The 27,725-nt window shown below is 45.6% G+C and overlaps 1 protein-coding gene across 1 annotated transcript in view; it reads right to left on the bottom strand.

The window, feature by feature from the left end:
- The window catches only part of RGS6 (regulator of G protein signaling 6), a 465,615-nt gene that overhangs the window by 30,927 nt on the left and 406,963 nt on the right, over nt 1-27,725 (bottom strand). The window contains exons 7-13 of the mRNA XM_008138879.3: nt 27,643-27,707; nt 23,980-24,056; nt 21,359-21,440; nt 19,696-19,770; nt 17,936-18,034; nt 16,797-16,858; nt 7,336-7,446 (exon numbers count right to left, since the gene is read on the bottom strand). Of these exons, the coding sequence (XP_008137101.1) occupies nt 7,336-7,446; nt 16,797-16,858; nt 17,936-18,034; nt 19,696-19,770; nt 21,359-21,440; nt 23,980-24,056; nt 27,643-27,707 (571 nt within the window). The remainder of the gene's footprint in view (nt 1-7,335; nt 7,447-16,796; nt 16,859-17,935; nt 18,035-19,695; nt 19,771-21,358; nt 21,441-23,979; nt 24,057-27,642; nt 27,708-27,725) is intronic.

The raw sequence follows: 27,725 nt of genomic DNA on the forward strand, positions 1-27,725 counted from the left end.
GGCAAAAACCTGTGTCACATTCTCTCCAGCGAGTCAAATCTATTTTGCGGCCGCACGCCAAAGGGAAATTTCGCAAATTTAAGTGACAGTACGAACCCTAAATGTAGACTTCTGTACACCAACATTGGCTAGTGGTAAAGAGTCTCTTTAGGGAAGGCATTTAGGGTAGGTTCACCAGGAGGCGTGCTGACTGGCTCCTGTCCACAGGAGGTACAACCCCACTGATTCGGCTTCCCTGGACGTTCTTGTCAGTGATTGGCCCAACTCTTGATTCCATCATCATTATTATTATTTTTTTTTAATAACTGAGGATGCCTTGTGAATCCAACCATTCATCAGAGACAGTGTCCCCACCTCTCACCCCTTCCTCAACCCACTGGGGAGAAACAGAGCCCTGTTTAGATACGAGTGATGTGTCAACGGTCAGAAATGAAACAACTCATCTAGGATAAACCCTGCTCACTCATTCAGAAGCAGAATGCTGTGTTCATTTATCAGTTTAACAACCACCTGCTCAGTGCTTATGATGTTCTAGGAATTTCACGTCTGTTAACTCACTGAACCCTCACAACTACTCTGTAAAGCATGTACTGGCATTACCCCATTTGACAGATAGGGAAACTGAGGCCTCATGATAATTTGCCCAAGGACACTAAGGGAGTCAAGAATCAAGTCCAGAGTGCGGCTCCTAACTCTGCTGTGGGCGTCACCTCCACGTGACCCTCCTGAGACCCAGGCGGGGAGGTTTGGAGGGGGAAAGATGCTGGTCTTATTCTTTTGGTTTGGAAAGATGCAAATATTTCCTTCAATTCTATCTTTCCATTTACACTTCACTTGCTGTATTTATTCCCCTGACCCTTTAAGAAGCAATAGAGTCCTAGTTCACAAGTCACGTGCTGGAATCTCCCACTCAAAGAGTGGTCTATGGACCTGTGGGGAATGTCACCCCATCTCAGACTCGTGGAATCAGAATCCGCAGAGTAATAAGATCCCTGGAGATCTAAGTACACATTAAACTCTGAGAGGCATTGCTCTAGCAATACTTAGTTTTCCTCTTTTAAAATATTGACATTTGCTTTTCATTATTTCTAACAGACATTAAGTAAATAAAATCACTTCCTTGTGTTATGGAGTTGACATAGTCTCAATATTTATTTTAGAAAATTACACGTAGTAAAGGAGAACAAAAGCATGTGTGTTGAAAGGTTTGGAACAACAAGTAGCCCTAGACCAGCACTGCCAGTCAAACCTTCCGTGATGATGGAAATATGCTATGTCTGTGCTCTCCGGTTCGTAGCCACTAGCCGCACGTGGTTCTTGACAACTTGAGTAGTGTGACCAAGAAGCTGAATATTTAATGTTAAATAATTAAAGTTTAAATTGAAGTGGCCGCATGTGGCTAGTGGCTACTGTATTGGAAAGCACAGCTCTGGACTTACGCGATTCAAGCCCAACCCTTCGTTTCTGCACCACTGGACATAACCAGCAGCAGCAGCAGGACTGTCTAATTCTGAGGTTATGTGCTTGGGCACGGGAGGCCCCTGTGCACAGCTGTGCATCTCCAGGCTAAATTAGCCCAGCGGAGTCAGAGGAGAAGACTAAGTCCACCAGGTGACCCAATGGGGAATTCCATGAAAGATCTCTTCCAACGTGCCAGGTTGAGCTTTCTAGAACAAGCCAAGAAGACAGGTCCTGGATTCTCTCAAACTCAAGCCACAGAACCAATCCCACTCAACAGAGTTCCAGGAGACAAAAAGTACTGCTTATAAAGAAATCTCCCCTGCCCGGCCGGTGTGGCTCAGTGGTTAAATGTCTACCTGTGAACCAGGAAGTCACGGTTTAATTCCTGGTCAAGGCACATGCCTGGGTTGTGGGCTCGATCCCCAGTGTGGGGCATGCAGGAGGCAGCTGATCAATGATTCTCTCTCATCATTGATGTTTTAATCTCTCCCTCTCCCTTCATCTCTGAAATCGATTAAAAAATATATTGAAAAAAAGATCCCTCTAGGGTTGAGGCCAGCAGCAAATGTAAGCCCCATAGAGCTGTGGGATATTGTCTCTTTTTGCCAGGGTCATGCTGTTGCCTGGGATGGGCTCAAGCACCTGCTCTTCGCCTGCCAAGGTGGCAGGGCTCTGCAGGGATGGTGCTGGTGGCAGCTGCACCCTGATCAAAGGCTGTGCCTGAGGGCTAGGTGTGGAAAGTCTCTCAGTGTTTGTAGTGATTGCCTCTTGGATATATTCCCTCCTCCTGTGCCTCTACTTTCTGGAACCCAATCTAAGAGTCCTCACTCACTCCATCAGGCTCATTGGTGGTGGCAGGGTGGGAGAAAGGCCATTTTGGGGATGGGCCAGAAAGCTTGGGGTGTCATGCTAGATGGAGAATCAGAGGCCTAGGACAGAGGTTGGGATGTAAAGTCAGCTTTCAGCAGAAACAAGGACAGGATACCCTCATGTGGTAGTTTCCTAGGGCTGTTGTAACAAAGGATCAACAACCTGGCTTTAGGGAGTAGAAAATTATTCTCTCACAGTTCTGGAGGCTAGAAGTCTGAAATCAAGGTGTTGGCAGGGCCATGCTTTCTCTGGGGGCTGTTAACTTCTGGTGTGGCCAGCAATATGTGGCATCCTGGGCTTGCACATGCATCACTCTGTCTCTGCCCCCATCCTCATGTGGTATCCTCCCTGTGCATCTGAGTCTCTGTTTTCTCTTCTTACAAAGGCAGCAGTCATATTGGAGCAGGAGCCTACCCTATTCCAGTGTGGCCTCATCTTCACTGCTTGCATGACAACAGCCCTATTTTCCAATAAAGTCATAGTCAGAGGTTCTGGGAAGGACATGAATTTTTTTGGGTGACACTCTTCAGCCTAGAACATCAACTATGCATTATTCACAATCAATCCTTTTTCTATACCTGGATGCTAGTCCATCTGGCCATTGGAATCTATTGGATCCTCAAACTTTTTAAACAGGGGGCCAGTTCACTGTCCCTCAGACCGTTGGAGGGCCTGACTATAGTTTAAAAAAAACAACTATTAACAGATTCCTATGCACACTGCACATATCTTATTTTGAAGTAAAAAAACAAAACGGCAAAAACACCCGCATATGGCCCGCGGGCCGTAGTTTGAGGACGCCTGCATTAAAAGCTTTTGGGATAAAACTTCTCTAGATGTGTGTTGCTGGCATTACTTGAGTATTTCCAAACATCTTCCCCTTTGAGGTTCAAGATCAGATCTGAACATGTTGCTACTACTGAATGGTCTCTGTGGTTATAAAATAATTCTGCAAATTATTCCCAGGTGACTGGTACAATAACTCTCCCTTGGCCCAATTCAAACAAATAATCACCAGAATTCACAGCCCCTTTTATTTCCATCCATTGTGCAGAAATGCTTCCTTATGCAATGTTTTTATTATGGTTCTGTGTCATCATTTAGCTGTTTAAGGGTTTATGTTCAGCTGTCGCACGAGCCCTTTGAGGGCACAAACCATGTGTCGTGTGCCTTTGATTCACTACAGTGCTTTTTACACAGCAAGTCCAACACTGGGAAGAAGTCAGTAAGACAATGTGTGTAGTGACGTGGGTGATGTGACCTTATCCTGAAGGCATTTTCTACTTGCTACCTCGATATCTTTTTCTAGCTCTTCCTTGTTCTCCATGCCCCCTGATCTCCCCAAATTCCTGATTCCCACTGAGGAGCTCAAACCAACACATAGCAAAGACAGGTGGCTCTCCAAAGGACTCCGTCTCTCATTTCCGCTGATCTACCAACTCAGAACGTAGCACGTAGTAGGTTCACAAAATAAATTTGTTGCATGAAACTAAGGAAAAAAAAAAGGCTTATATTACTGGTCATCTCTAGCCTTTGTTTCATGGAATGGGAACCATGGACGGGCTGAAGTGGGATGTTGGCCCTGATCCCTAATTGTGCTCTTCGAAAGACAGGTCCCCAGCCACTGCCAGCATTAGAGTGGCTGGGGATGTCCAGTGGGGAGAAGAAACAGGCCTCCACAGCCTCTCTCCACGTTCACATGTATCTCAATAACCTGCTTCTGTTTGAAGGTGGACAGAACGCTGTAGGTGTTAGCTTAGGCATCGAGGTTAGAGTAGAAGCCTGAACAGTAAGAGCAGGACCAGAGCACTAGTTGTAGGGGCAGGTGGCACCCACCTGGGGGCAGAGTTCTGATAGGCTGGAATAAACCAACAGGTCAGGTGGCCACCATTTCCCCAAACTGTCACATGCTTCTTTGTTGACTTTCAAGAAAGGAGGAGGAAATCCCAGGGTTATTATCGGGAACTAAGTTCATGTACTCGTCTCCCCTCCTTTCCCAAATAACCAATAAAGTGACCAAAGAAATAGTCACTTCTCCACCAAACCTATACTTTTTGAATGCCTACTGTGTGCCCGATCTGGGTCTAGGTGCTAAAATAATATTAAGTCCTAAAGTCCTATTTAGAAAGAGAATGGGGGGAGAGGGGGTAATGTCATATGGAATGACTGGGAGGAAGGGGTGGCTACTCTAAATGGAGTGGTCACAGAAGACCTTTCTGAGGAAGGGACACCAATGCTGAGTGAGACTCTGTGAACTGCACCAGGAATTTTCAAATTGTTCTGTGCCTCAGGATTGCCTAGAAAGCTTGCTGAAAACAGACACCCCCCCCCCCCCCGCCCCAGTGCATCTGTATTTTTAATGGGCATCCTGGGTGATTCTAATGCGCCCTGTATTTTGAGAACTAGTGACCCACACAATTGCTGAGGGAGCCCTCACCAGCTACAGACATAGTCCATCTGAACCAGGGCTGCATGTTAGAATCACTTGGGGGGATATAAAACAAAACCAAAAACCAATGCCTCATTTCCAGAAATTCTGAGTTAATTGGTCTGGGGAGGAAAGTAGGCATTGGCATGTAAAAATAAATAAATAAATAAAAAATGCTCCAGGTGATTCTAATTTATGGCCCAAACTGAAAGCTAAGTCCTTCAGTCTCCCAAATTGCTGGGTATGTGCAAAGACTTATGTGCTCTGAACAGGGATCGGAGTGATGAAACATTGACTGGAAACAGCACTTCAATCAACGACCCCTGCGAAACAGGCTAAGCTGCAGAAATTGAGGAGAAATATGAAAAAACAAACAAACCCCATAACATATCCGACCCTCAGGGGATTTCATGAGGGGAAACACCACCAATTGAACAGAGCAGGCTACTAAGAAAACGGAGCCCAAGAAATGTTAGGAATTCCCAGAAATGAAAAGAGCAGGATTGTCATCACCCCTCCCAACACTCAGTAGGAAAAGAAAAACTCACGAAAGTATGAAATCACAGAGTGGACATCATTGAAAACAAAATGTGACTCTGAAGAGTAAGTCAAGGAATTCTATCCTTGAATAGAGAATAAGGGTAATAGAGGAAAGATAAGAGTGGCTGCTCCATCGAGAGGCCCAGAATTCCTACAAAAGGACTTCCTGAAAAGAGGACAGAATGGAAAAAAGAGTAGCAGTGATTTAAAAAATGGAAAAAAGAACACATTAACCTGTTAAAAAGATTTAAGTTCTTGGATAAGATTAGAAGGAACAGTCTAGGGCCATGATGGGCAAACTGCGGCTCTCGAGCCACCTGCGGCTCTTTGGTTCCTTGAGTGTGGCTCTTTCACAAAATATCACGGCCTGCGCGAGTCTATTTTGAAGAAGTGGCGTTAGAAGAAGTTTAAGTTTAAAAAATTTGGCTCTCTAAAGAAATTTCAATCATTGTACTGTTGATATTTGGCTCTGTTGACTAATGAGTTTGCCGACCACTGGTCTAGGGCATGTTTATTTATTTAAAAGGCAGGTCCAAAGAAATTCAAATGTATTTATGTTCTAACAACTTAGTAGCTATTGAAAGTACATATAAATTGAAAGAACAATGAATATATTTGCTTCATTCTTATATAAACACATGTGCACCATTGAGCACTGCACATCTCCTCAAACTTTGGAGTCAGATTGGACCCCGCCACCCTCATTTCCTGTTCCATGTTGATTTTTATACAGCGCTTGCTTTTTATTACAGCCAACTGCTCTGAAAACCCAGATTTGCAAACCCTGGAGGGAATGTAATGGGCTCTAATGTTGAAAACAGTGAACAACTTTAACAACCTTAACTAATAGTTGATGCAGCATCTGACATATGTCACACGTCATTTCATTTCCCGCAGGGGCTCAGGGTACACTGATGCAGTTTGGGAACCACAGCATTAGACAATAAACAAAGTTCTTTCTAGAAAATGACACTGGGTTGGAGGAAGAGAGATTTTCTTCATTGTGTATGTTTGACTAGTTTAGACATCTACCTATATAAATGGCTAATATGCAAAGTGTCCCCTTGGGAGTTCGACCGGGAGAACGGGTGTTCGACTGCTTGCTATGATGTGCACTGATCACCAGGGGGTGGCGTGGAACATGGCAGGTGACCAGTGGCAGAGGCGGGGTACTGAGGGAGTGAGGGAAGGAAGAGGCAGGGAGGCAGGGAACCTGATCGACCCTGATCACTGTCCAGGCCTAGGGATTCTACCTGTGCATGAATTTCATGCACTGGGCCTCTAGTTTTATAATAAACACCTATGACTCCTATTACTTTTTATAAGTTTTTTCCATTTTAAGAAAAGAATCCAGAAAAAGAACAAGAGTGGAAGCGAATGACAGAGATATAAAGAAATGAGAAACAGGGGCTGAGGGTGCCCAGGCACCCACACCAGATCTGTCCAGGCCTCTCCTTTTGCAACTGTGGACATGGGCCAAGTCCCTCTGGGCTTCGGCTCCTCGGCCATTAAGCAAACACACTAGCTTCCCTCAGGAGTGAGAAGCTACTGGATGGAGTCACTCCTGTCAGGTACTCCACAGGAACAATGATGAAAACCACAGCTTGAAGCCCTCTGCCTGGGGTCCAATCCTCACTCTGCCACCTACTTGTTGTGTGACCTTGAGCAAGTTCACTAACTCCTCTGTGCCTCAGTTTCCTCATCTGTTCAATGGTGAAAATAGTAATGTTTACTTGTGGGATTCAATGTAAGACACTTAGTATATTATTACTGTTGCTGCTGTCTAATATATATATATATTGGCCAACAAATTCTTTTCCTCTGGCACGGTCAGAGAGAGGTCAGAGGGAAGGCACAAAGGACCCATGTACAAGCCAAGCTATAAAAAGGGAGAAACCACAAGTAAGCAGAACTTGGTGGTGAGGTTACTTGAGGTTTCTATTCAAGTGATAAATCTCACAATCTCATACATTTTCCCACATCTCTCTCACTCTCAAACATTAAAACTTTTTTTTTTTTTTTTTTTTTTTTTTTACCTCATCTCTATGTCCCATAAAGTGACATCGTCACTGATCCAGGGATTGGACGGCTCGGCTGGAGTTATCATAGGATCGTATTCCACATACTGTTCCGTGTAAGCAATTAAGCTGCAGGAGGGAAGCAGAGCAGAGAACGCCATTGAGTTCCTGTAAAAACTTTTATTCTGTTTTACACAAACATTGTATCGGTCTCAATATAATTCCAAATTAAAGGGAAAAAATTACCACCCCTCCCACTTTTGACAAATGGAACTGTTTTCCTTCGCCCTCATGTGCTGCGGAGCTAAGTAGCATATTACTTTCTTCAAGTGTCTCTGCAAATCTCTAAAACATTCAGCAATCATGTCCCCATATCTTAAACACATCAGATAATCAATCCGCTGTCTCCCTGTCCCCAGAGTTTTGAGTCTCCATGCTCCAACCTGGACTGTTTGCTCTGTAGGGTTCGATGCAAAATCATCATCCTGGGCCTCCCTCACTTTTGTGTTGAAGCCCTTGTTTCCTGGGTTCCATCTCGATACTTGACTGATAGCGCTGGACATGGAGCCCAGAGTTAAAAATAATTTTCTTTCAGAATTCTGAAGGCTTTGCTCACATTTTTGTTTATTTGTTTTGGCGTTCAGTGCTACTATTGAGTAGTCTGGATCCATTTGGATTCTAAACAGTTTCTTTTCTCTCTGGAAACTTAGGATCTTCTCTTTATTGCTGTAGTCCTCTGAAATTTCACCATGGTCCTTGCTGGCTGTTTTTGTTCACTGTGCTGGGTACAATGTACAATATATTTCCCATAAGTATTATTTTTTGCTAATGTCATACCATTTATTTTTCTGTTCTATAATTCTTTAAAAACATTTTTTTTTTTTTTTTAGAGAAAGAGGAAGGGAGAGGGATATAGAGATAGAAACATAGATAAGAGGAATATTCTCAATCGGCTGCCTCCTGCACACCCCCTACTGGAGACTGAGTACATGACCCAGGCATGTGCCCTGACCAGGGAATTGAACCAGCGACCTCTTGGTTCATGGGTTGATACTCACACTGGCTGGGCTGTATAATTCTTTTTAGTTAAATGTTAGACATTTGAATTGATTGATAATCTAATTTTCCCTCCCATTTTTCATTTTTTTTTGTCTTTTTGTTTGACAAAAAACCTGATGTAGTTCCAATTTTTTCCTTTCTTTATTTTAATTTGAGCTACCATTTTCTTAAGTTTCCAGAGTTCACTCTTGCTTATCATAGTATCTGGTTCTTGTTTTATGGGTGGAATATCTTCTCATATGTCTGGAATATTAATTCTATATTTTTATTTTCGGTTTCTTGAATAGTTTTTGGTTCCTCCGGGTCCCTTTTTTGTTTGTTTTGATTACACTCCTTCTCACATAGGGGTTTTTCTTGAGCATCTGGCAAACCTCTGGACATCCATTTGTCCTTAAGTGTGAGGTACTGAAACCTGCTTGGAGGCTCAGTGTGTATGTGGACAGGACCTGCCGACCGATGGGTTTCATGCTTGGGTCACTGGGCAGCTTGCCAGTCTTTTCACTAGAGCTCCAACGAGGGATCTGGCATCTGTCTTCTGGGGACATCCGTTTTTCTCTAGAACAGGGGTAGGCAAACTTTTTCTGGAAGACCCTGATAATATTTTAGGCTTTGTGGGGCAGATGGTGTCTGCTGCAACAACTACTCAGCTCTTTTTGTAGCCATTTTTTTTAAGAGAGAGAAAGGGAGAGGAGAGAGAGAGAGAGAGAGAGAGAGAGAGATGTGACTAAAACGTTGATCTGCTGCCTCCTGGGCATGTGCCCTGCCAGGGAATCAAACCGGCAAGCTTTCGGTGCACAGGACGATGCTCAGTCAATTGAGCCACACCGGTTGGACAACAATTCTTGAATGAATGCATATGACTCTTTTCCAATGAAACTGTATTTGCAAAACCAGGGAGTGGAGTGAAATCGGCCCACAGGTTGTAGTTTGCCAGTCTCTTGACTGTGGGTATATACATCTGGCTCCCGGAGGGCTGAGAGCAGGACAGGGGAGGGTTTGAGAGTCTTATAGCTCAGTATGTAGATCTTTTATTAATTCTCCTGTTTTCTGCTGGCCCTCTATGATGTGATGTGACTTTTGAGCTGATGTGGCTCAGTTTCTCCAAAGAATAAACTGCCTATCCCCTATGGTGGTAGTTATTGGGGAAAGATGGTCTCCCAGTGGGCAGGGATCTAGCAATCCAAAGGCTCCAGAGACAGGCTTTACCCATCCTGATGGGTCAGCCTCCTGCCTCATTCTTGCTTTCCATTGTCCTTGTGCCTTTAAGAGCCAAGGCCACATTCTGTTGGGCAAACTGGCTCACTTTGTTATAAAACTCACACCCCTAACACATAGGTTATAATGGTCTTCACTTGGTCCCCGTACATTTTAAAAATTAAATTTAGAAATATTTCAGGCATACAGAAAGTCATGAAAGTAAAGGTAAAAAAAACAAAAGGTAAAAATGTCACCTTTGAACTCATCACCCAATTAAAGAAGTAAAACATTACAAATAGAGAAAGAGTCCCGAGTTTATTAATGCTCCCCAATTCCTTAGATTTTCAATCTTCAACAAATTGGCTGAAACCATTAATTCAATGATTTGTTGACTTTGAGTTCATGCCATTTTTATTCATTCATTGATATGTTGCTTTTGGGGAGAGAGAGAAGAGAAACATATGTCCACAAGATTGTCTTGAGTGGATTTATTATGATTTATATAAGAATTTCCTTTACAGTAGACACAGACTTTTAATTTCTTTAGTATACATAGTGCTGTAGCAACATACCATTGTTCACAGTGGGTTTTCCATCTTCTGGGTTATTGAGAATTGACATTTTCACCAGTAGAATTATTTGTGCCAAAAGGTATGGATCTTTTTATGCTTATTGATCCACGTAGGGGAAAAAAACACAACTTTTCCTAAGCCCTGCCAACTCGAGTGCTACGTTTCCTCTTCATTGGGCAATTCAGTGAGGGACAGCTTGAAGTGATTAGTCAAGGGTAAAGGAGGCATGGGTGTAAAGCATCATGGGAGAGTGACCATCATTCCTATTTTTTAAAAAATATATTTTTATTGATTTTAGAGAGGAAGGGAGAGGGAGAGAGAGATAGAAACACCAACGATGAGAGAATCATTGGTCGCTACCTCCTGCACGCCCCACAGTGGGGATTGAGCCCGCAACCTGGACATGTGCCCTTGACCTGAATCAAACCCGGGACCCTTCATTCCACAGGCTGACGCCTCTATCCACTGAGCCAAACAGGCTAGGGCCATCATTCCTATTTTGGAAACATAATGAAAATGTACTGAAACATCGATTAGAAAATCAGGGCCTCTGAATGGGAAGGAGCCTGGGAACCGCATGTGGAAAGGGGTGAACAGGAGTGTATGTTAGCACCCCCTTTGCTATGTGCAGTTTCTGAATGATGATGCACAAACGGAAACCGGACAGGAAGAGGGTCCGAGTAGAAAGGGAAGTGAAAAGCAGAGCAGCATCGCAGAGAGGGAAGAAGAAAGCATCAATTCATTAATCTAATGTGTTTTTCAAGGTGCAGGAGGTGGGGGAGGGGAGAGACTATAAAGAAAGAACTCCTTAATTGCCGGTCACTCCCAGAAAATATAATCAATAGGGAATCTCAGAATGAGTGGAGTGGAGGGATGTGAAGGTGAATTTAGCCCCTGGGAAAGGAGAGCATATGCCAGGCCAGGCATTGCAGCCCTTCCAGGTCGTGATCTGAATACAACCACCTGGCTGTATGTTACCTCTCATCTTTTCTTTTCTGACACCTAAGATGGGCTGGAAGCAAAGAGAAGCAAGGACCCCACGGTGTCTGGAATCACATAAAAGCAAAGTTGTAATGACCTCTTTGGCTCCTTTTTCCCCTCCCCTGAAACTATCATTAGACATTAAGTTCACTGGTTGGTATCACTCTAGCAGGTTTTTAACAGACCCTTACGGCATGCAGTCCCTTGCTATCTTATCTCATTTTATTAATTACACTTTGCGATTACAGAGGGTCGGGAGGCAGAGGAGGAACCAGCATCCAATTTCAGGGAACAGTAGCGATCTGGAGATGGGCAAGATGATGATAAAAAAATCAATTCAGCCGTGGCTGCGATGCACAAATGGCTCCAGGGTAGGGCAAGAACGAGCCAAGCCCAAGAGTGGATCTACAAGGACACAGCTTGATCTGTCCTGTGTGTGGCAGCGTGGTGTGACTCCTGCAGTGACCTGCTTGGTGTCCTGAGAGGTGGGGAGAAGTCTCTGGGGACACCCAGCAAAACACAGAGACTCTCCAGAATATTTGGAACTAAAATGTGGATTTCTGCATTCCCAAAGTTGGTTTGTTGAGTATGATAAGGCTTAGGTGAATTCAAAGGGGCCCCTTGAGAACTCTGAAGAAGAAGAGTAAGACTTCCTTTACTTGGCAACTTAAATTGTTGAGAGAACATAGGCGAGATAAGTGACCAGAAGGGCCTCTTTCTACAATGAAATAAACGCTATGCCTCGAGGCTTCGGAAGAGCACACCTCTCAGAGAAGATTCTTGCATCAGGATCAAGGCTAAGGAACTTAGTTATTTGATTTCCTCAGTGTGGTAGATCAATATGAAAAAAATGAAATCTGTTTCCCTAACCCTTGAATCTGGTCTGGGCTTGTGACTTGTTTTAGCCAATAGAATACAGCACACTCTGAAGAGGCTGGATGCTTCTGCTCTCTCTCTTGGAATCCTGCTATCTGAATATGAACAAGGTCAGATTAGCCTGCTGGAGGATGAGACCACGTGAGGGGACCCCAGTTGTCCCAGCTGAAAACATTCTGTGTGTGTGTGTGTGTGTGTGTGTTTTGGTCATCTATTTTTTTAAAAAATATTTATTGTTGAAAGTATTACATATGTCCCCTTTTTTCTCCTATTGACCCCTTATAGCCTGCTCTTGCTCTCTGCCCCAGGCCTCCACCACCCTATTATCTATGTCCATGGGTTATGCATATATGCACACAAGTTCTTTGGTTGGTCTCTTCCCACCTATCTTCCCACCCCTGCCTTCCCTCTGAAATTCAACAATCTGTTCCATGCTTTTATGTCTCTGGATCTATTTTGCTCAACAGTTTATTTTGTTAAGATCATTCTTAACCAACTGAAACCAAACATGTGAGAGAGCTCAGTCAAGATCACCAAGCTGCCCACCCAACACACATACACCAGGGGGAGATCATTGGTGCCAACAGAGGCAGCTAGCACATAAGACACACGAACAGCAGTAAATTGCCTGTTGTTTGACGCCACTATGTTTTTGAGGTGGTTTGTTACACAGCAATAGCTAACTGATACACCTGGTCTGTTATGGATTGGAAATGGGAGTTGGTAAGGGAGGAGGAAGGAGTACCGGAGACAAGTATGTTGACAGGAACAAGAAAACAAACCAACAACTAAAGAGCAGAAACAGAGACTCAAAGCATATAATGGCCAGGGGCTGTTTAGGAAAAGGGAAGCAGCTGGTGGCACTTTATGAGACCCTGACCACTGACCGACTTTTAAAGTATATATCAGAACATGGACCCTGAGTCATCCAGAAAAAGTAACTGAAATGTGTGTCCTTTTTTAAGAAGGCAAGGGCATGAACCATATTGAAGACAGTCTCATTTAAAATAGTTAAAATAAAAAGGTGAAGGTGTTAAGCATCATTTATCTAGAGAATTCATTTGTGTGTGTGCAGGGACCGTACTTTCTGAAGCAAAAATTAGGTAACATCTCAGACTGGCTTTTGTACTGTCGCCAGGTGTGAAAGGCAGCCTAGGACATCTCGTTTGGTTGCCACGATGGTGGCATTTCAGGTACAGCTAACCCTCATGGGGACAATGGGACAATAGCTAAAACTGAGATGACCTGAGAAAACCTGTGCAGAAGAGCCAGCCTCTTCATGCAGGGCCATGCCCTCCCGAAGGCACCCGTTATTGGTGCCTTAGGAGGCAGCCCAGGGGGACAGACCTGTGGACTGGATGGCAGGGACAGCCTTAGGCAGTATGCAGGGCTCTCTGCTTAGGAGCTGGAGAAGCAGGAACTACATCAGCACAAAACGGCCACCTGCAGGGCCAGCCTCACTCCTTGGCCTGCCCTGTTGGTTCCTCTGAACACCACACCCCCAGTTCATTCCATCTCATGAACTTGAGTTGGCGCCTTTCCAAAGCACCGTCTAGCACACACTGGAAAATAACAATAATCATTCACAGTCACTGTATGTGTACCAAGGGCCAAGGACTGGACCTAGCTCGTGCCATGGATTCACTCATTAACCTTATACATTAAGTACTACTCTCTCTCCCCTTTAAAGACGCAGGATCCAAACCCAGTGGCTGGCTCTACCTCCACCCCCTCGATGGTTCTGTTCTGCCCTTCGGTTTGCAAAGTTTCCCTTATTCCCTTCCTTGCTGGGCCTGGCTGCACCCTTTGACCCAGCCCTGACTCTGGCCTTTTTGGAACTGGACTTTCACAATCACCACCCCTCCACCTCTCCCAACATCATCAGTGCTCAGGGAACTAAGTGGAAAACGGGCCACCTGTTCTCAGGGGGATGAGGGCCTTTGCCTGGTGGCTTCTGGCTAATCAGCAAGGCTCATGGGGAGCAGGCCCAGGAGAGCAGATCTGGTGGGGATGTGTGCGCCCACCTGAGATAGCTCAGCTTTCACCTCCTGTGAGCCAGCAGGCGCACCCAAGGCCAGCTGCCAGCACCTCCCCCTGCCCCCCACCTCTGCACAGCCGCCGACAGACCAAGGCTCCAGGCGGCTTTATCTCCTGCTAACACCCGCTCCTCTCCCTCCTCCTCGCTATCTGGGAGTTTCCTTGTGGCTCTAATGAAAAACCCTTGTGTCACATTGAAAAGTTGCCAGTTATTGCTGCTGGGAATAAAATCCAGTCTCTGCTGGGCGGAAACACAGGAGAGCTTCCAACTGTGGAGGGAGGAGTGGCTGGTTGGAATAATCTCTTCAAGGTGAGCGGCCTCTCAGGCAGAATGAGAGGGCACCAGGTGGGCCCCTCCCCAGCAGCCTGAAAACAAACAAACAGTGGGCCCTGCCAGGCTCCCCTCCCCCCGGCTGTCTCTCTTCCCTCATCAGCACACCAGCTGGGCGTGCGCCTCCCCCAGATGGACGGTTCGGTTCAGGCTCTTTCCTCACCCACAGGCGAGGACAGAGCTGAGTGTCCCTTCTGAGGTGAGCTCTCAGGTCAGTCTGAGTGGTGGACAATGGCTTCACCAAATCCCCAGAGACCAGGTCAGTCCACTTGCACATTATTCAAAATGCAGGTTCCTTACATCTACCTGGAACCACTGAATCTGAATCCCCAGAGCGAGGGTTTGGGGATCTCCATTCGTCACTCCTCGCCCCCACCTGGATCATCATGCTCAGAACTCCTGGGCTCAAGCAACTGACCCCCGGGAAAGGTGCTCCCACACACACTCTCCTGGGGTTGCAGACTGTGAAGTGCCCTGTGCAGGCCAGGCGTTGCGGGCACCGACCCTCCCAGCATGCCAGGACAGCCATTCCTGTCCTTGTCCACAGACAAAGAAGCTCCTGTCCTCACATCAAGGAATCGAGGCCGTCCCAGCTGTGTTGCTCGCTCACCAGGACTCGAAACCACAGTGAGATTTAAGAAGCAGTTTGAGAGCCGCATTATGACAGGGGCATGCAGTGGCTCCACAGCCTACAGAGGCAGCGGCCACGGCCACTCCAGCACAACTGTGTGGCCTCTTTCCGAAGCATGTGCCTCAGTGATTCTCAGCGGGGTTGACTTTGCCCTCCCAGGGGACCTCTGGCAATGTCTGCAGACATGCTTGGTTGTCACATCCGTGAGGTGGGGTTTGGCATTTAGTGGACAAGGGTCAGGGATGCTGCTAAATCCTATACAATAAAAACCTAATATGCAAATCGACCAAATGGCTGAACGACCAGGTCGGTGGGGGGTGGGGCCGGTGAGTGGGTGGTGCCAGGCCAAACAAGGCGGGTGCCAGCGGGCAGAGGGAGGGGACGGTGATGGGGTGGGGGAAGGGGGCAGTGGCGACCAGTGGGGGAGGGGTGATGGGTTGTGGGGCCGGCACCCAATTGGCCCTGCTGGTTGCCTCCTGCAGAGAGAGGCCACCGGTGGGGTGATGGGGCGGCGTGGCTAAAGCTGGCCCCTGGTGGTCAGTGCACTTCCACAGGGGATCACTTCTCAGCCAGAAGCTGGACTGACGGCTGGTGAGTGCAGTGGCGGTGGCAGGAGCCTCTCCTGCCTTGCCTCTGTGGCAGCGCTAAAGACATTCCCCGAGGGCTCCGGGACTGCGAGAGGGTGCAGGCCGGGCTGAGGGACTCCCCTGAATGCACACATTTTCATGCACCGGGCCTCTAGTATCCTATGATGCACACAACAGCCCCCCTACAACAAAGAATCTTCAGCTCAGACGGTCAATAGTGACACTATTGAGAAACCTGGGAGGAATCCAAGATGCCATCAGAGACATGAACCCAGGTCCAGGGCCGTCCCTGGCCACGTGAAGGCTGAGCGCTCATTCAGGCGTTGGGTTTGGGAGTAAGGTGTTCTTAGTCTCAATTTGTTATTTCTCTAGAAGGAAGGGACCAGCGGAGAGAGGCTTACAGGTTGACCACACACCCAGGCCCCTGTGTGAGCTGGGCTTAGAGACCCAATTTACTCTGCTATCCAGCAAATACCAGGATCCAGCATATGCCCTTGATGCTTCAGATATTGGTCGTTGCTTTAACCTTAGCCCATAGACAAAAAAACGTTCAGTTTGCCAGCTGCCTGATCAGACTTACTCCATACAGATTCCCCGGGTGGTCTCCCCTCTTCACTGAGAGTTCAAAAACAGACCATTTAGTTGACAAAATTGAGTCTCCGGTGAGTTAACGAAGTGGAACCAGCTCCTGGGGCAGACTGTAGCACAAAGGCTGCTGCGAAGCCGGGCTGGAGGTGCCAGTGTGTTCTTTACAGTCGATTCGATGCAGTTCAGTGGTTGATGGTGCGTGGAGGCGGCACGCCTCCCCGTGGTCCAGTCCCCTCCTGTTTGCTCGGCTAGCACACAATCTCTTTCCCCTATAAAGTGAATCTGGGCATTTTATAGCTGAAAAGGGAGCCATTCCATTTAAATTAATCAAGGGACTGAAAGGCAAAGGTGCATTATGCAGCTTTTAAGGACGTTGACCTTGATTGACAAGGTCCCGTGGGCCCCCCTGGAAAACGTTAGCCACAGAACATTTCTTGACATCACTCAGGGGAGTCTGCTGTCTCAGCTGTCCTCACCTGGGCCTGTGGTTTTTCACCCATCACTTAAGGGATGCCTACGGTCTGCCTCTTGGCATGGCACACACTTATTAGCCGTGACCCTGTAACATTTCCCCTTCGTTACATTAGAAGAAAATAGTCATTTCACTGAGGGGAACCTACCTTTCAGCCACTTTGGACATTTTTAAACAATGTCTGTCAATCTGTGCGTTCAAAAACGTTATCTGGGGAAAGACAGAACAGAGGTGTTAAGACCAAACTAGAATTTTCTCCCCCACTTTCACCCTGGGAACCCAAATCCCGTATTTCTCTCAAGATCCCAACACCTGCTCTGGATAGACTTCAACCCTTCAGCAACCATTTGCCTTTTTGAAAATTCCTACTGCCATTGGGATTTGCGATTTAGCCCACGTCATATGTTCTCCAATACCGTACTATAGTTTAGGTCTGGATTCCCAAAAACGATTGCAAACTTAAAGGCAGTATATGCTTTACAAAGCTTGGCAGCAGCATGGACAGGTAATACACACACCGTGATACCTGGCTTGACTAATCCCCAGTGACCCTCCTCTGCACACTTTTACACCTGCATCACCCCATGTGCTCAGTGTACTTGACTAGAATCATCAAATAGCTATTTCACATACGTCTGTTTCCTCTTCCCCCCGCAATAACAAACTTGTCAAAGACAGATATCTAACAGTTACATTCCTCCTTGAGGTTCCCAAACCCTGGAAATAAAGCATAATGAAAGGAGTAGACTCTGAAGTTACTTCATTACCAGCGAACCCCAGAAAGGAGTAATGTAACTAGCCACTGTCTCCTGAATTGGGTTGAACAGGTAACTCCTCATCATGAAGTAAGAGAACATGGAACCAAATAATGCTGAAAAGGCTTTGGGAGTGGAGCTTGCTTTTATAAACTTTCCTTTTGTATCACAGCAGGTCAGTGGTCCCGGAGCAGAGTACTCTGGAAGCACATTGCAATTTTAAGGACCTTGTAATGTGACTCCCTCCCCGCTCCTGCTCCTGTGGGAGACCCGACTATGGCAGTCTCCTTCAGTATTGGGAGAACTCATTTATGTCTTTCTTTCAAACTGCTGGAGGAACTTGGTAGAGAATTTCCCCTCTCAAGCTTCCATGGGTTGTTCGCACACAGCACTCAAAGGTTCAAACCACCCACAGCTGGTCTCCACAGTGGTTTCCGGGAGCTCAAAACTCACTCAGCTCTCAGAGGTGAACATTGAAAGATTTCTGAACTGGCCATGTCTCCTCTGGGAGGGCAAGAGGTCATTCATTCACCTGTTTCCGGATGTCCTCTTTTGTTGTTTTCCGGATTGGCTGACTGGGTATGTGCACAGGGCTCTGGGACTGGGACTCTTCTGTCACGCCGTACACTGACTAGAGAGAAAGCAAGAAGACAGAATCATGCACCCTCAGAGCTAAAGGGGGCATCCGGGGTGAGCTAGCTCAACCACTAATTTGATGCTCTCACTCCCCTTTGTGACACCCCAGCAGTGAATGATCAGCCTCTGCTTGAATTTCTCCAGGGATGGGAACTCTGTGTCCGAGGCAGCCCTGTCCCACCTGTGTGTTACCACTGCTAGAAAGTCCTCCCTTTTATTGAGCTGAAATGGTCTCCTTGCATATCAGTGTTTCTCCAAACATGGTCCTTAGAAGAATTGTCTGGGGGTACTTGGTAAGGATGCACATGGACCTACTGAGTCAGCATCTTTGTGGATGGGGCTTGTGAATCTGTACTTGTATCAAATGCCTCAGATGATTCTGAGGCACAAGATAGTTCAAGAACAACTGCTGAAGATTATGCACAGAGATCCCCTCTAGATTCTCTGATGGCCTGTAGATGACACGCCCATCTAGTACAAACTTGAGATAGCAGAGTTTCAGATTTTTTTTGCTTTTGAGCTAAGTAGGTTTCTGGACTCAGTTTCTCCACATGCCTATAACTGTGACTCTAGTCAGTGTACGGCATGACAGAAGAGTCCCAGTCCCAGTCCCTTTTAAGCTATTTCTTGTGTTAGAGACAGGTTAAAAACAGTCTTTGCATTGGGAAAGAAACAAAACCCCAAAGGGTATACAATGCGCAGCTGAAATCAAGAAGGGCTCAAACAGGGTAGATGTGGGCTCCGTGAAATTCTGGAATAAAATTCTATGGTAATTAGGGGGTCCTTAAAGATTAAACGAGGCCATTTGAAGTTGAACACTACAAAACATGTCACAGTGAGCATCACTATCTCAGTGAACACTGAAAGATGTAAGTGGATTCCAGAAGTTGATCTATATGCCATGTCATATATATATGAGAAAATGAGAGGATTGATTCTTCTAGGGACGCATCTCTAACCTTTTGAAATTAATAGAATGGAGGCCAGACACTTTCTCTCACAATATGGTCCCTGGTGCTGCTGTGAGGGTGGGATGTACCGACTGTGGGGCTGACCGAGTATGGCACGCTTGGGTACACCATGGCCACTGCCCCTTCGGTATAGTGAACACAAGTGATCATTGGCTCATTCCCAGTTGGGCAAGATGGTGACTGGAGTTTGGATGACCTTGCTATCCATACTAAAAGACCTTCAAAGTACTAAACTCACTTTCATCAGTGGGGTTTCCATTATACATTTTGTTCCTTTAGTTCCCTTTCCTCCAGCCTCCTCCCCATAGTCACCTGCTGTTTACCCTTAAGACCTCAGCACACTTGAGCTGGCATGGGAAGCCCTCGGGAAGCCCTGGTCTGGCGCCCCCTCCTGGCGCTCCTGAACCATCCTGTACTTCCCCAATGCCTCCCTTCTGGCTCTGTTATGTGTTGGCTTGTTTCCTCCCCACCAGGCCTGTGGGCTTTGTGAAGACTTGTTTCAGCAGCAAGGCGAGTGCTAAGCACACAGCAGCCACTCCACAAATATTTGTTGAATAAATGAATGAAATGGTTTCAAGGGACGAAATGGGGTAGAATTAACAAATAGCAAATTATTGTTTGAACAGTAGCAGAAATGAAAGGGCCATTCACATCAGGAATTTTTAATTCAGCTAAACTCTCGAACCTTTTTAACCTTTTGCGGGTTCTTCAAACGTCGACATTTTCTGATATCCATTTCTGTGGTGTTCACACAGCCTGGCTGAGAAGGAAAAAAACAACAACAAAAAACAACAACACATCACATACATGACCGAGTGAAAATCACCCTTCTGATTTAGCCCAAGTGACACCATTAGAGCCAATCTCTCTCTTTCCCTTTACACATAACGCAGGATTATCTCCACTTCGCCATTTACAATTTTTTTACGAAGATGTAAACGTGTTCCTCCATAGAGTTTTCATCTGAGACATAAAAGTTTATATTATCTCAGGATGATACGTAGAAGGTAAAGTGTACAGTTTATAAGAGCAAACTTATTACTCAAAGTGACAGGTCGCTTCAGTCAGAGCCCTTGTTATTGCACACATCTAACCGACTAAACACACACTAATATTGGGATTCGGGATTATTTGTTTAGTTTTTCTCTTCACCAGTTTTTAGGAAGGCTGAGAGAGTTTATTCATTTTAGTTCCATTTCATGAGGAAAATGCAAGATTTGTTTGAGTAAGATGAGATTAGAAATACAAGCATCATGGATTTTGTATTTGTGAGCTTTCCTACCTGCTAAAACTTACTTATAACCCTTAAATCAACACTTGTAGTGCACCCACGGCCATTCAGAGACATTTACAGAGCAACAAAAAGTTCGGGTTGTCCAATGTGCATGCTCCTGGCTGAGGTCGAATAAGGTGACATTTAGTCTTCTTGTTTAAACTTTTCATATCCTATATAATAAAGAGCTAATATGCTAATTAGACCAAATAGCAGAACGACTGTCCAGATGACCTTCCGGACGGAGCCAGGGCTGCAAGGGCCAGCTGGGGCTGTGAGGGGCTGCGAGGGGCTGCGAGGGCCGAGCCCCTTGCACGAATTTCATGCATCGTGCCTCTAGTTGTAAATACGTGTCCTTTTCTAGGTCTATTTAGTGTCACTATTTTCACATTTCTGTGTGGGTTTTGTTTGTTTGTTTGTATTTTATTGTTTAAAATGGCCCCCAAGCACAGTGCTAAAGTGCCGTCTAGTGTTCCTGAGTGCAAGAGGCCGTGATGTACCTACGGAGAAAATGTGTTAGATGAGCTTCATTCTGGCATGAGACACAGTGCTGTTGGCCGTGAGTTTCATGTTGATGAATCAACAATATATAGTAAGATGTCTTTAAACAGAAGCGCGGAATAAACAAGGTTAGGCATAGATCGGTTGATGCAGTGGGTCAGCAATGGTTCAGGGTTTGCTGACTCAGTGTTTGCGGCCACCTTATGGAACAGAACCATGAATAACAGGACCTGGCTGCATTTAAAATAGAATATTCTAAGATTTAGTTGAACCACAGTAAATATGGAAGTTGCTTATTTTGGGTCTGTAAACTTCCTGGGGCCAAAGGTCCCAGGTAGAGTTCCCACAGCTCTCCATTTCCAATTCCATATTTCCATGAATGGATAATTTATAAAAGGTAGAACTGCATGCATTCCAGAAACTCTACTGAGATTATGTGAATAAGCGGCAAAACCATTCCACAAAGCTTAGCAGTGTTCTTAAGAAGGAGACATCTGGTGGCTAAAGATGGTCACTTCTCTCAGGCGAAGGAAGAAAATAAGAAAACTTAGAGAACTGAACAGAGCTTTCTCACCACTGGCCTGTGGACATCCCAGAAGGCCCGCTCTTGACTATCCAAGATTTTCCTTTCTGTCTTGTCCTTTTTCCGGTCAATCCTGAAAGCATAAAGGAAGGAAATCAGAGACTTTCGCATTGTTTCCCTGATTCGAGGAGCCGAGACCACACAGGACAATTGGCACCTGCGTGGACTCCGCTCTGTGCAGAGCTGTGAAACGTGGGTGGACAGTTCCTTCAAGGAAACCTCATGAAGTCCACACGTGAGAGAACTAGTTTTAGGTTAGACTACAAATGTCCACCCACGTGTAACGAACACGGTGGGCCTCAGGGGAGCAGGAATGCAACTGTCCCTTCGGAGGATTACGATTTGCATTAAGAACTGAATAAGCCGTTGGCACGCCCCTGCCCATCCACGTGGGCACTGTGTACTCAAATTATAGGAGGGAATAACCGAGGCTTGCATTGTTTCATCCTCAAATTGGAAAGTGTGCTTTAGCTTCAGAGTGGGTAGAAATGTCTTCAAAATGCTGCAATGACGCGTTTTAAGAGCCACTTAAACCAGCTGGCTTTTTAAAGCAGAGTAACAGCCCTGGTGTGTGCCAGCATCCAGAAGGCGAGCACCAGGGGCCTCCGCCGGGGAGGCACAAACTGCAAGAGGGAAATTGCAGGTGACAAAGGCAGATTCTACACTCCGATGAGGAACGTAGATAAAAGGCTTTAAAATAAAAAAGCCTGTGTTACTCCATAGTATCTCTCTAAGCAAAAAGCAACTCGGAGTAATTGCCATGTAACTTCTGGTTCTTGGCTCTCTTGGGAGCACTTCAGCTTACTGGACTGAAATAAACCTGTAATCGCCCTGTGATGTTTGTGATAAGTGTTGTGTACTTAAATGGCCCACAATTATAATGTAATCACAGAGTTAATGAAAAAATAATCAAGAAATACCATACATGTACAAAGTGGCAATCTCCCCTCCTTTTATAACATTCGAAGCTGGGTGATTCTGAACGTACAAGTGAGCGTGCCTCCTTGCTTCCCAGAGGCTTCTGAGAACACAGCTCAGTTCAGCCTCCTTCTCACCCACTCACCCACCCTCCCGCTTCCTCCCTCCCCAGGGGCCTGGTTCCTCCTGCTGTAGCGCAGCACCCGGGCCTGGGCCCCAGGTAGATAGCAGGAGGCTGGAATCCTGGGTGGGAGAAAGGCAGAAGCTGCAGAAGGAGGGTGAGGTCATGGCACCATGTCGGCCACTGGACCCAATGACCATACGCATGATCAATGCTCGCCCACACAGCCCGAGACTTGGCCCTAGGCGATGGGCTGTAACACCGCCCAGGGACTGCAAAGGGGGTCCCCTGCAGACCCCATAGGGGTCTCTACTTAGGGGCAAATGGTGCCCAGAGAAAAGGGACTCACATTCTCCCAGCTCAGCATCCCTTTCCCTCCCCTCCTCTGACTCATCTGTTTTGTGAACCCTCCTGGCTAAGCCAGACCACTGCCGGAAAGGACCGGAGGGAACCCAACCTCAGCACATCCATGTACCAGAATTAAAAGGATCTGGCAGACAACCATGACTGTGGGCTGGGGGACACTCACTGGCCACTTCTCCTGCTTCCTTAGGGAGGAGGGGGTTTCTACTCTACTCCCTGGGAGGGAAAAAATGTGGGAAAACACTCCAGTTTTCGGCCTTTCATCTCTTGTCCACCAGGGAGGGAGAGTGACATCTTACTGGAGGATTTGAAAGAAGACATTGAGAAAGCTCAGGTTGGTTCTTTCTGAACGTCTATTCTCTGCAGACAATAAGCCAACCGGGCGGGGTTAACTCTGCCCTGGTGGGGGCGCCCGCAGATATGCAGCTATGCTCAGGATGGGTGACTTTAATTCCAGGGCAGAGATCCAAGGCCACAGATCCAAAGTCATGTGCTATCGCTAGCTTTTATCAGTAATAATCTGATATTTTGGACTCCAAGTGTCTGACTTCTGGGCCTTATTTTTGATTGGTCTGGATCTCTGTGGAGGGGGTTGGGTGAGGAGCTACTTGTCAGCCTCCCTAAAACTCCACCATGTTTTTTAAAAAAATATATATTTTATTGATTTTTTTTACAGAGAGGAAGGGAGAGGGATAAAGAGTTAGAAACATCGATGAGAGAGAAACATTGATCAGCTGCTTCCTGCACACCTCCTACTGGGGATGTGCCCCCATTAAGGTACATGCCTTTGACCGGAATCAAACCTGGGACCCTTTAGTCCACAGGCCGACACTCTATCCACTGAACCAAACCGGCTAGGGCAACCATGTTTTCCTATTAAGACGAAATCTCCACATCTACAGGTAAGATCAGTCTGTGGTTTTTCCGCCTCTGAGCACAGAAGAATTGAAAATCTTTGGGGAATAAATACATCTTTTTATAACCAGAGTTCTAAATTTGGGAGAGACGCCATTGTCTGCTGGAATAAACACTTGACATTATTTTAGAGTGTCATGGTTACAGAGACAACCTTGATTTCTACTCAGTTGCTCTCATGAGAGATGACAGTGACTGACCACAGCTAACCTCACTCTGGCAATTCCACACTCACACCACCTCCAAATCCCAGAGACTTTCTCTCTTCACCAGGGTCTCTATTAAGTCCACCTACTTTACTTGTGCTTCTGCTTGCATAAAGATGAATTCCCACTTCCTTGCAAAGGCCCTCTGGAGTCTCGCTAAGTTTTCCTAATGAGAAATGAAAATGAATGAGAAGGCATTAATCATCGTAAGTTTGCACATCGACCCCCATGCTTATTACAGGGCAGCCATCTATTTTGGTTACTCCCAACAAAATAGCAGGGCTCCACTTTAAATCCACTGGACATGAACCCAATGTGACTTTGCACCAGAGCCTGCTGTACGGAGCAGGACTATTAATATTCATTTGCACACCCATTAAGTCTGAAGTCCCTGTGGTTCACCTGATTCCTCCCTTCTTGTGCGTTTTACAAGAACACAACCCATGCAGCCTTTGTCATAAAGGCTCCTGAAGAGAAGGAGAATGGTTTGTGGCTGTGCATGCAGGGTGTGGGCAAGGGACAAAGGGGTCTTTGCAACCTGCTGGACATCTCCGAGGGCAAAATTAAGGGTTTCTCAAGACTTGTTTCCCAGTAGGGGTCTTGGAAGGGGGCAGGAAAGAAGAAACCAGACTTGGCATTCATGTGTTTGAAAGTCCAGATTCAATAGTGTGGAAAACAGAGTCTATGTTTGTGATGTTCATAAAAGGAAAACCCCAAAACAGAAAGAAAGAAACAGCATCCAGGGCTGCCTTTTAGAGGAAGAGGGAGGAAGCCCTTTCCCTAAGTCTGTAGACTTACCCAGTGGCACAATAGGACAGTGGGGAGGGGCGTTTGACAGGTCCCCTAATGACCTGCCTAATTCTGATGGAATGCAAGGCTGGAGCCCACATTATGCTGTGTGTTTTCCTAGAGCTCATGCCAACACTAATTTATTACTCTCATCAGTGGGTTATTAATATAAAAGGGGCCTCAGTTGAAGATCAACACACATAAACTCAGTTATTAGTAAGGCTTGGTGAACAAGTACCTCAACAAAACTATCCTTTTGATTCTTCCATTGTTTATAGGAAGCAATGGTAATGCATAAGTCAGTCAACTGGAGAGTATTTATATAAATTATGATACAGTCATACCATGGAATATTAGGCAGCTATTAAAAATGATAATGTAGATTATTATTACTGACATGAAAAGATCCCCAACATACTTACAGTATAAGATGGGGAGAGAAGCAGCTTACACAATAATGTTTATGGTGTGATCCAAGTATTTTTGTAAAGAAAAAATATATGTACAGAAAAAGCTTTGGGGAGAAGGATTGCAGGCTATTTTCTCTCCTTTCTTTGCTGCTTGAATTTTTGTTTTTATCAAGGGCATATGTAATAATAAAATTACTGTATTGTGAAAACAACATACTTTCTGTTTGTTTGTTTCTAACCACTTCTAGGCAGAACTTCAACCTGAAAGAACATTTTAATGGCATATTCTTCACAAATACCAAAGTAGAACATTATATGGCAAGTGAAGTGGACACTGAATAAACCCACCAGGAGTTGATGCTATCTTGTTTCTGCTTAGGACCTTTTCTACAACATGGGAAATACAGGGAGGAGAGACAGAGGACGGAGGGGCCGCACGCTCCTGCAGCCTGGGTCTTGTTAGGGAAGGGATGTAGTCAGTCATGTGGAGGTTGAAGCACTTCGCGCGGGGTGCACACAGGGTAAGATAGCAGTCTTCTGAAAGAGGGGTGACCGCAGGCGCAGGAGGGCAGATTCGGACAGAAACTGGGTGCCTGGGGTGCTCAGCTCCACAGAACAGCCATGCCAGGGTTTGCTTGGGAAGATCATAATGTTTCAACATAGTTCTCTTTAGTGGTTCCCACTGATAAGCAAACATTAGCCGGGTTCTGAGGCTCTGTGTAAACCCCTGCAATGTGTCCCCCTCCACTATTTTCCTCACCCCCATGCACAGGCTCTGTGATGCCAGTGGGATCAAAGGGGGTGAGAGGTCACACACAGGTCCTGTGACGCCGATGACAAGCATATTCCCCTTGAGAGGTGGAGAGGGGAGCGATGGCTCCATAGTTGGTCCGCTTGGGCACAGGTACCCGAGAGTGACAGGTCTGGCAGAGTGGGTCATCAGGCTTGTTTGGAAGACCGAGGCAGCGAAAGCAGGAGAGGCATTTGGAGCGTGGGTGGATCTGAAGATGCTGTCAGTGCTGGATTATCTAGGGAATGGTACTCCACTGCCTTTAATGCTGCCCCTCCTCCTAGCTGCTGGCCCCTTAGTCATTTTGTGGCTCAGCAGCACCTCCTCTGGACGGTTCATGGAAATTTAGCCTATTTCCCCCTTCTCAGTCACTGATAAAATTTGGTTTTGGGGAAAGATTCTGTCACCGAAAACTAAAATCATTTTAAAAATTACTTGTGAATCTCAAGTTCTCTTGAGATTGGCTCTGTTACGTGGGAATGGATATGAGTGTGCTGTGGGGCCTCCAGTTCTTGTAGGGAATCACTTGTTGTGAAAGAAGGTGGAGGGGGAGGCAGCTGGGAAGGTATATACTTCAAGTGACATATACCTATCTTATCTTCTAGAATGAATTTGGTCTTAGATTCTGCATCTACTGCCAAGCAAAGGTGACTTGGGGGGTATAAAGATGCAATTAAAAATATCATATATTAAAATTAAAAATTATTATATATTAAATCGATTTTTCCCTTTTGGTGCACAGTTTCATGAATTTTAACACATGTATAGATTCATGTAACCACCATCACAATCAGGACACAGACTAGTCCCTTCACTCTGCCAAGCTCCCTCATGCTCTTCAGAGCCACAATCTACCTCCACTCAAAACTCGTGGCAACCACTGATCTGTATTTTCCCTCACGGTAGTTTTGTATTTAAAAGAATGCCACATAGATGGAATGATAGTTTGTAATCTTTTGAGATAAGCTTCTTTCACTTAGCATCATGTCTTTGATACTCATCCAAGTGGTTGCTTGTATTACCAGTTTATTCCTTTTCACTGAAGAGTAGTATTCCACTGTATGGATGTACCAGGGTTTATTTAACCATTCACTTGTTAAAATGCACATGGGTTGTTTTCAGCTTTTGATTATCACACATAAAACCGCTATGAACATTAGTGCACAGGTTTTGGTGTGCACATAAAGTTCTGAGTTCTCTAATAGGATTGTTTGGTTATATGGTAGCTATATGTTTATGTTTATAAGAAATTGCCAGGCCATTTTCCAGAGTGGTTTTACCATTTTGCATCCCCACCAGCAATGTAGGAGAGTTCCAGTTGCTCCACATCCTCACCAGCACTTGGCATTGTCAGTACTTTTTATTTTAGCCATCCTAGCATGTGTACAATGATATCTGAGCATGGATTTAACCTGTAATTCCCTAGTGGCTTATAATGTTGAACATTTTTTCATGTGCTTATTTGTCATTCTTCTGTCCTCTTTGGTGAAGTGTCTGTTCAAGTTCTTTGCCCATTTTTAAGTTGAGTTGTTTTCTTATTGTATATAAAAATTACATCTTATATAATTACATCTTATATAAGATGTAATTTTATTGTGATGGTAAGAAGAGCTGAGAACAAAGGAGGGGAAATAGAAGAGACTTCCTTTCCACTGCCTGAAAAGTATTGGGGAGTGAAAGGGGGAAAAATACAAGCTAAAACACAGTTGCAGATAGATTTGTACTCTCCTCCCACACCTACCCTGGAAAATAATCATACTTACTGATTCATAATCTGCCAATTCCAGCCTTGCTTTATTCTGCATTGTCCTCTTACAAAGATAGATGGCTGAGGGAAGAAGAGAAA

The sequence above is a fragment of the Eptesicus fuscus genome, chromosome 5, assembly GCF_027574615.1.
Source record: "Eptesicus fuscus isolate TK198812 chromosome 5, DD_ASM_mEF_20220401, whole genome shotgun sequence".
Classification (NCBI taxonomy): Eukaryota; Metazoa; Chordata; class Mammalia; order Chiroptera; family Vespertilionidae; genus Eptesicus; species Eptesicus fuscus.